The sequence below is a fragment of the Haliotis rufescens genome, unplaced genomic scaffold (genome assembly GCF_023055435.1).
Source record: "Haliotis rufescens isolate VD_foot unplaced genomic scaffold, xgHalRufe1.0.p SCAF_95, whole genome shotgun sequence".
In the NCBI taxonomy this organism is placed as follows: Eukaryota; Metazoa; Mollusca; class Gastropoda; order Lepetellida; family Haliotidae; genus Haliotis; species Haliotis rufescens.
The window spans coordinates 767,198-776,173 of NW_025964389.1; the positions used below are offsets into that span (position 1 = coordinate 767,198).

An 8,976-nucleotide genomic window follows, 5' to 3' on the forward strand; every position below is an offset into this window, starting at 1 on the left:
CTGAATTGGTTGATGTATGTCATCGTACCCCAATTGCGCGGATGGATGCTCATGATGTCAATCACTGGATTGTCAGGTCCAGACTCGATTATTTGCAGACCGCCGCCATATAGCTGGGATATTGCTGAGAGCGGCGTTAAACAACAAACAGAGAAAGAAAGTTCAGATCTTTCCTTTTTCAGTGGAGATACCCCGGCCACAAAAATACACATGCCATGTCATTTAGTTTCCAGAACTATGTGGAACACGAAAAGAAACTAGACACTCACTGCTGTGTCTGCTGTAAGGTTGAACTCTCTGGCATGAATCATTCACACTCACTCACATTGAATACAGAATCAAACCGCGGGATAGAGGCCTGGTTATTAAAGACTATTAATCGGAAACCAGGACATTATTCATTTGATTGCCTTGGATTGCACTGAGATAAAATAACATTGTGATAGATTTTCAGGAAAATCTGCAGCACAAATCATTGTATTTTTTAATAAATACGATGTTTAAATGCGTCTGTGAGCTGGTGACTGTCAGTATTGAAAATAGCGTTTGGCATGGGGACTGCAATCGACACAATGTCCGCGCCCAGGGAAACAAACCAAGACTTAGTGAAAAAGAGACCTATTGCTGATTTCTGTAAAAAAAAACCTCCTTTGTCAAGTCCGATTGTTTCTTGTGTTGTCAGAATCAAGTGTTTAATACTCGGTCGGCCAGAATGATTGATGTTACGTTAACTGATACAGTGTTAAGTGTTATGTTTTGCTTTGACATTCAATGTAACGCTTATGTCTGTTCTGTGCTTGTTGTTGGAAACCAATACTATTGATGCTGAACAGAACATGATTCATTCATGCAATGCACCTCAATCCATGAACTTAATTTGTCATATACTTTTTATACAGATCTCGAAGCCTTGACAACACCGAGTAATTTTTTGCCTTTATTGAGGTAGCAATACACTTTCATATTCAACCATCTCAACAGCTGAAACAATTCAAACTATCCTGCATAAAATCCTGACACGGTCGCATCACCGCGGAGCTGAAGAGAGGGAGTGCATCCCCTCAATCAATCTTGGACGGTGAAAGAATTGTGGAAATTTCGTTTTTTCTTGACAAATAACATGTTTATCTCATGTTGTTACCATGTTGTTTATCTCATGTCACAAGGGACCGACCTTTTCATATCCGGGTTGGGGATTGGCGGGATATTTTGTACCGTAATCAGATATTGTTTCAACTACAAAACCCGATTTTTAAAAAATTAAATTTAAAACTATGAGCCTGCATTTTGTTTTAAGAAAAACACCTCTCGATAATTTAATGTTTATGGCAATTTCGTTTTTTAAACAGACTGAGACATAATCACTTTTTCACGAATTTTCCGTGAAAATTGATTTTTTGCGACTAAATACCAGGTAAGTCCCTAGGTTGAGTTGATAACGGATAATAAGTCCTTCGATTCTGCGCCGGGTTCCAGTAACAAAGTGAATGCTTATAGTTTTGTTTCACACTAAGCAGACATTCGAAAGTAATAAAAGTCACATAATTGCCCTTGTAATCTTTGAGGGATAAGTCCTCTCGAAGTGTTTCTGATTATTACATATAGCTCTCACGTAACCTGCCACTGATTAATATTTGTATCAACAAGATGATACGTTACCAACAAATACATACACCCTGGCGTTAACCTATCACTAATCATTTTAAGTATTGTAAGGTTAACATGCTTCTGGTTATTATCTGCCCCATCGTCAATACTTTGTACACACTCCTCCATTAACCCAGGATACATACGGATGAAATGCGATGTAACTGTGACACGTATATTAGTTAAATCAAATGAAGCCGTGTTTTACTGATGGAAGTCAAATGAGCTCAACTCTATGCAAATTATTTTGCGAACCCTACCTTTGTCTGACACTGCCTGGTTAAAATTGCGACTGTAAAGCAACCGTATGTATCAGGGATGATCGAGTGACGTATGCATACACAACCGATATATCGACGATGGTTTGACGATTTCTGACTTATACCTGTGTACTGGAGTCAACATTGGAATCTACTCTACTGTATAACAGTTCTTCACGTGTTACACATGTCCTGCAATGCCTGTGTCTTAGACCTTCATCACTTCGTGGGGCGTCCACTGGACATAAGAAGTTTCCACACTGACGTATGTCCGCGTCGTTTTGCTATCATGGGTGCCGTTTCCCAATCACTATTCCTGTCGGTGATGTGTACCACATCCTGAGAGAGGACATACTTAACTATCGCCAAATCGCCTCCATGACAGGCAACATGAAGGATGTTGTTACCGCCATCTTTCACTGCACTCAGGTCAGCACCTGCCTGCAATAGCATTTCAAAGATGGCGCCACGACCCCACCCGGCTGCCCATAACAGAGCTGTCCTCCCGCCCTGGCCTCTACTGTTAATGTCAACAGTATTCTTCGCCAGGACAGTCTTGACGATTTCCACATGTCCTACACGACACGCATGATGGAGGCTGTTGTTACCGTCATCAGCCGTCAGTGACAGGTCAGCTCCTTCATCTACAAGTAAGAGGAGCACTTTGTTATGTCCTTGTCGTGCTGCAGCCATCGCTGGGGTCTGTCCTCCTCGCCCTCTACAGTTGATGTCCATAAGTCCATCAGATAGGGTGTCCTTAACCTGCTGCAGGTCCCCAAGTCTGCAGGCGTCATGGAGAGCGGTGTCGAGGCGTTTATCAGGAGAGGGTTGTTGGGTTGCTGTCACAGAAGCATCATCATCATCATCATCATCATCAAATCATCAAATCATCATCATCATCATCATCAACAAATCATCATCATCATCATCATCATCGTCATATTCATCATCATCATCATCATCATCATTGTGCATCTTGATATTTAATGTTTCTAACTGATGGCATTTCTTCCCAACAGTGATTAAAGGAACTGTTTTGTTTTACGCCGCACTCAGAAATATTTCAGCTATATGACGGCGGTCCGTAAATAATCGAGACTGGACCAGACAATCCAATTGATATCGTGAACATCGATCCACGCAGTTGTAGCTGAAGTAAACCTGATTAACAGGTATTTCTCATTGTACCAAATTTATTAAACGTAACGAAACTGGTAAGATAGCACGCTCAGGTTCATATCTAATGGTGTTTCTAGTCTTTTACTGTTTTACCTCGATCAGGGGTCTCTAATGTCTCACTGACGTCAACGTCAACATCATCGTCATCGGCAGCATGTAACAGGTCACTTAAAACTGAAGAAGAGTACATGTCTTTACATGAGTTAATATAAAGAAGGAGCTATGTGAAGCTGCAGCTCATAACATGCCTCACTGCAGTGGGCTCTGTACTTTATTCAACAAAGACCAGAAAGGACGGTGGTTCGATCCCTGGTCGTGTCATACCAAAACACGTTAAATTATGGTACTTAGTGTTGCCCTGCCTGGCTCCCGGCATTAACAAAGACCGAAAAGGACGGTGGTTCGATCCCTGGTCGTGTCATACCAAAACACTTTAAAATATGGTACTTATTGTATCCCTGCCTGGTTCTCGGCATTAACAAAGACCGAAAAGGACGGTGGTTCGATCCCCTGGTCGCGTCATACCAAAACACTTTAAAATATGGTACTTACTGTTGCCCTGCCTGGTTCTCGGCATTAACGGGATAAAATAAAGATGGGACGGTGTTGTAAACTGAATCCGAGGGGTTTCAATGTTAAATTGTGGAATGGTATATCTTTGACTTGTACTGTAAAAATGGACTTGACGGCTGCATCCAGTCAAACATGCACGTTACTATAGGCGAGAAATACTCTTGGACACGAGGTTAAAACAAATTGAACCACACGTCACCTTTGCTTTACTTTACCTTGCTCGATATATTCCTGTCGTTTCTTCTCTTGTAACTGATCCTCAATTTCACTGTGACCATCAGCTTCCCCCGTAGTCTCACTGTCTGGTGGCCCCTTCTCCTCCCCAGCATCTTCAGCTGTAACTTGCTTTTCACATTCTTGTCCAGGACTCGTGTTAGGTATTTCCCTGTCACTTAGTAGATCCCCATCTTCACCATGTTGACATAATTCTGGTGTGATCTCAGCCCCCTGTGGTTTTCCCACCTTTGATGGGTCTTCACCTTCAGCATGCTGACCGAGTTCCTGTGTTGTGTCAGTCCCCCGCGGCGTGGTCTCATTCTCGTCCGATGTGGTCTCCTCCGTCGATATGGTCTCATTATCTCGCGGTGTGTTCTCATTACCCTGCAGTGTTGTTTTAATCTCCTGTGGTGTGATCTCATTCTTTGGTGGAATAGTCTCATTCTCCCGCGATGTGTTCTCATTCACCTGCCGTGTGTTCTCATTCTCCTGCCATGTGTTCTCATTCTCCTGCGATGTGTTCTCATTCTCCTGCCATGTGTTCTCATTCTCCTGCGATGTGTTCTCATTCTCCTGGGATGTGTTCTCATTCTCCTGCGATGTGTTCTCATTCTCCTGCCATGTGTTCTCATTCTCCTGCGATGTGGTCTCATTCTCCCGCGATGTGTTCTCATTCACCTGCCGTGTGTTCTCATTCTCCTGCCATGTGTTCTCATTCTCCTGTGGTGAGATCTCATTCCCCGGGGGCATGGTTTCATTCTCCCGCGATGTGGTCTCATTCTCCTGCAGCGTGGTCTCATTATCCTGTGGAGTGGTTCCAGTGCCCTCTGGTTCCTGATCAATCAACGAACAGTGTTGATCAAATTCCACTACTGCCCCAATGTCCCGTTGGTCCCTATTACTGACTGTGTCATCCACTGGGCCGTGCTGATCAAATCCCGATGTAGCCGCGCTATGATGCCGCTCACATGATGGAACATGCTTATCACATTCCCGTGTTCCAGTAATAAGTGGTTCCCTCTCCCGGGATCGGTCTTCATCCTGATTACATTCCTGTGAGGTCCAGGTGTCCGGTGAGTTCCTGTCCATTGACGGATCCTTACTTTCCTCAAACTGATCCAATTCCCGTGTAGTCCTATAAGCATGTGACTCCCTCTCATTCAGTTCATCTTCATGTTCATCCTGATCAGGTTCCAGTGTAGCCCTAGTGATCTGTGGTTCCTTCTCACTCAATGGAACCTCGCCATGTTGATCAAATTCCTGTGTCATCACGGTGTCTGGTAGTTCCTCCCTTGTCCCAATACCGTCACCTCCACTGTGTCTGACAGATTCCTGTTCCATCTCACTGTCAAGATGCTCATCATCATCGGGATCCTTCTCTTCCCTCAAAGCTGAAGCACAAAATAACCGTCACAATTAAGTTTACAATTCATATACACATGAACTTAATACACTACTCAAACCAATTTAAGGGGCAAACATTACTTTTACCAAAAAGTTCAGGCATAGAGACTAACAAACGCAGAAGATGCAAGATTCGGTAAACAATGTATAAATACTCCTGAATATTCATTTTAGTAAAAACAAATTCAAATTGCTTGGGTTTGACCTTGAATTGAGGTCAGCGTGATCAGAAGAGTGAGTTAGCATTGTTTTCCGCCACTTTTAGCGCTATCCCAGCATCCCAGCGGGGGATACCCGAAATGGGCGTGATCAGAAGACTGTGACATAACATACAATGTGACATACGGTAAGGTTGTATTACTCGGTGTCGTCATGCATGCCGCCTTTTGCTTGCACAGTTATGCAATTGGAGCGTTCAGTTGTGGGTCAGCGCCAGGTTCACAGCGGAATTCGTGACTTCACGATGGTTCTATGTGAGGAGGTAGTGAGGATGTCTTTTCGACATTTTTTGGCAAATTCCAGCAATTTCAAGCATGGACACCATAACTTGACGTTTTCGAGACGAGGGAACGCTTTAGCCACAACGCTACCTTAATTTTGCAACATGTTTGCTGTCATAGGCACATTCAGATCGATGTCAGATAAAATAAAGGATAACTGTGCAGGCTCGTATCATTCATCTTATTTCAACAGACAGTGACCTGGGTGGAGCGGGGGCACGGGTGGCCCGGTCGTCTAAGGCGCCGAGATTCGTTGTGCAGAGTTGCGTCCCTTGGGCACGCCAGAAACATATGATTGTGGGTTCGAATCCAGGTTCGCCCCGATTATGTTTCTAGGTTTGTCAGCACCATACCCGTGCTCGTGGATTTCACCGAAGTTGTTAACGTCTGAGACCTGCATCACTTCGGGCTTTCCTCCCACATTAAGCTGACACGCCGTGATATAACCGGCATACTGTTAAAAGCAGCGTTAAACCCATCCCCCTCACTCACTCACCTTGGTGGAGTGTATTTCCAAACCCGACATCAGCCTATTCTAACATACATCTGAGCATCCAAGTTTATATATGCCCACAAGTGTGCACGTGCACCTTACCAGCCACTTCAGCTTCTGGCGCTGCTGTGTTCTTGCCTCCCCCAACATCGCATGTTGTACGTGACGCTGGTTCTGGTTTGGTGTCGTGACTAGCACTTCCACCGCCTTTGTCAGCCCCTTTGTCACCGCCTTTGTCACCGGTTGCTGTAGGATGATAATAATTTACTACCGTTGGCCCTGGTTCATGTGAATCATTTAAATGCCCTCTTTTAATCGGTTGGGCTGTATATATGTAGAGTGATGTATTCGGGTGAGATATAAAATAATTTGAAAATGTGTCCTTTTTAAAGGTAAAATGGCTACTATTATTATTATTATTATTATTATTATTATTATAGTCTTCTTATTATTATCATTATTATTGTCATTCATCAGCTGTAACAGGTAAACAAGTATTGAGTGTATGCGTTTGAATAATTTGAAGTCAGAAGGATCTGTGCTACACTAGACGTACATACCCTCCGAGCTATGGATCTGCTCACTTGGTGGTGGTGGTGTTTTAGTGTATACATCCCCATCCTCATCCTTTGCGGTCCACAGACAGCACGGGAGGAACAACGATCCTGCCATATCTCACACAGGTGAACTTTCCTGAAAGTGACCTCTGATAAATTATGTTACTTGGCGCAATCATAATACGCTTGACACATTCACACAATTGGATGAGTGAGTGAGTGAGTGAGTGAGTGAGTGAGTGATGTTTTTTTGCAGTTATATAACGACGTGTCAGTTTTATATAGGGTTACAATCCGCAAAGACGAAGGATTTCAAGTTTAATTAACCCGTGAAGATAGAGGTTAGACTTGAACCTCAGCAACCATTGCTTGTCGCAAGAACCGACTAACGGGATCGGGTGGTCAGACTTGCCGACTTGGTTGATGCATATCATCGTAACCCTGCTGGGTAGACCGATGCTCACGATGTCAATCACTTGATTGTCTGGTTCTGACTCTTATTACAGACTGGCGTCATATACTGAAAATTGTGTAAAGTAAACAACGTGTGAAGCTATTATTGCTGACGTGATATTTTATGAGTCGGCGTCATTATTAACAGTCATTATGACTTTACTGAGACCATAAGTCACATCGCTTTAAAAGAGGTATTGAATTCAGTTATTCTTTGAAAACATTCCACGTAAACAACGTTAGGTCTGATAGAGACAGATATAGTATGTCTACATGTCAACAGGATCCCACCAACCGTGTTATGCAGGCGAGGTATGTCCTTCAAACCACTTCCTCAATGAACGAACCGTCTACCTCCACCATTTTGTCAAATCCAGTGTTGGTAACACGTAGTCCTCGACAATGCTGCAATGTCTCACCAACTAAGCGGACGTTTCCAGATGAGTCCAGTGAATCAGAAATATCTAAATACGTATAGTCACGTCAAAAAGTATGTGGTTACACCAAGGAAAAACCAAATACCCCAGATCTATCTTGGCAATGTCACCCGGTGGGATATTTATAAAGGGCTCTTCTTGTTTACTTAATTCACAACCGTGTTCCACCCAGCCCCGCTACGGTATTCAATAATAAGGCAGGCAGGTGGGTTTACGGCATTGTGAGCACTGACACTGCATGTTTCTCTGACCTATTTCATTTCAATAGCGGCACAAGACGCCTGCCTTTACAGCTGCACATCCGCATTCAGATTCACACAGTGTTACGCATGAGAGGTTTTAAAATACGCAGATCCAAATCTTCACAATTGATGAAAATTAGACGCTGGCTCTTCTAAGTTAAATATTTCAATTGCGATCATGACAAGCCCCGTCGATGATAAAATTGACCAGCTTCTTAAAATAAACATGACGCTGTCACAGGACTATGGACTATATTGCGTCTCATACCAGATATAACAAGTACCGACTCACGGCGACACAGTAAATATAGGAACTTGTTCGGCGGGTTAGTATATGCATTGATATAAGCAGCGTCTATAAATATTAAATCAATATTTGTATCGGTTATTTCACATGCACAGGTAGGATAGTTATGATAATGTTCATATGCTTTGCTTGCATGTTGTTTAACGCCGCACTCAGTAGTCTTCCTGCTTAACGACAGCCGCCCTTTGTGATCGAGTCTGGGCCACGATATACGTGGATCATGACAAGCATGGGTTGATAGGAGAGTAACGATATATTTCAGGGCATTATCATTTGCAGAAGCCCGAGGTCCTCCATTAATTGCCCGACAAAAAAAATAGCCTTACCGTTATTATAGATAAAATGTGTAAAATTTGTTATCAAATGATAAACAAAATAAACAACGCTATCTGTTTAGAAATATTGAATGAAATCAACACACAACGAATGTCACTGACCCACTTTTACAAATATGGAAACTTCATAGATGACGTCACTTTTGAACGTGACGTGACCTATACCTATCCCTATGACGTCAACCAACAACGGGCGTGATAATGGCCCGTCGTCAAGCAATATGAGGGCAAGGTTACAGTGGCCCGTTCATTTCTGACAACATGCGGGCGGTTTAGTGATGTGATGTCATACACCACACTACGTGGCCTAGAGACAATGTTATACACCACACCACGTGGCCTTGTGCCTCAATGATAAACGCCACACTACGTG

At 43.2% G+C, this 8,976-nt stretch overlaps 1 protein-coding gene across 2 annotated transcripts; it reads right to left on the reverse strand.

Annotated features, from left to right (window-relative positions):
• Window positions 1-924: 924 nt before the first annotated feature.
• On the reverse strand, window positions 925-8,158 carry LOC124112646 (myb-like protein X). 2 transcript variants are annotated; one of them, XM_048391680.1, is made up of 7 exons: window positions 7,578-8,158; window positions 6,833-6,965; window positions 6,375-6,518; window positions 4,626-5,266; window positions 3,875-4,541; window positions 3,180-3,260; window positions 925-2,746 (listed from the first exon to the last, which is right to left on the reverse strand). In XM_048391680.1, the coding sequence occupies exons 2-7, from the start codon at window positions 6,942-6,944 to the stop codon at window positions 2,127-2,129; spliced, it is 2,265 nt and encodes a 754-aa protein (XP_048247637.1). In that variant the 5' UTR covers window positions 6,945-6,965; window positions 7,578-8,158; the 3' UTR covers window positions 925-2,126. The 2 variants fall into 2 exon arrangements, with proteins under 2 accessions (XP_048247637.1, XP_046328733.2); XM_046472777.2 differs by having other exon boundaries at window positions 3,875-5,266.
• Window positions 8,159-8,976: the final 818 nt, after the last annotated feature.

What these genes read in the sequence shown, in the direction of transcription:
- LOC124112646 (XM_046472777.2), bottom strand. Translation starts at nt 6,944, where the DNA reads ATGGCAGGATCGTTGTTCCTCCCGTGCTGTCTGTGGACCGCAAAGGAT. An exon ending in GCCAGAAGCTGAAGTGGCTG is followed by an intron (nt 5,267 to 6,374) that starts GTAAGGTGCACG and finishes TTTGTGCTTCAG; the next exon opens with CTTTGAGGGAAGAGAAGGAT. An exon ending in ATTAGAGACCCCTGATCGAG is followed by an intron (nt 2,747 to 3,179) that starts GTAAAACAGTAA and finishes CTTCTGTGACAG; the next exon opens with CAACCCAACAACCCTCTCCT.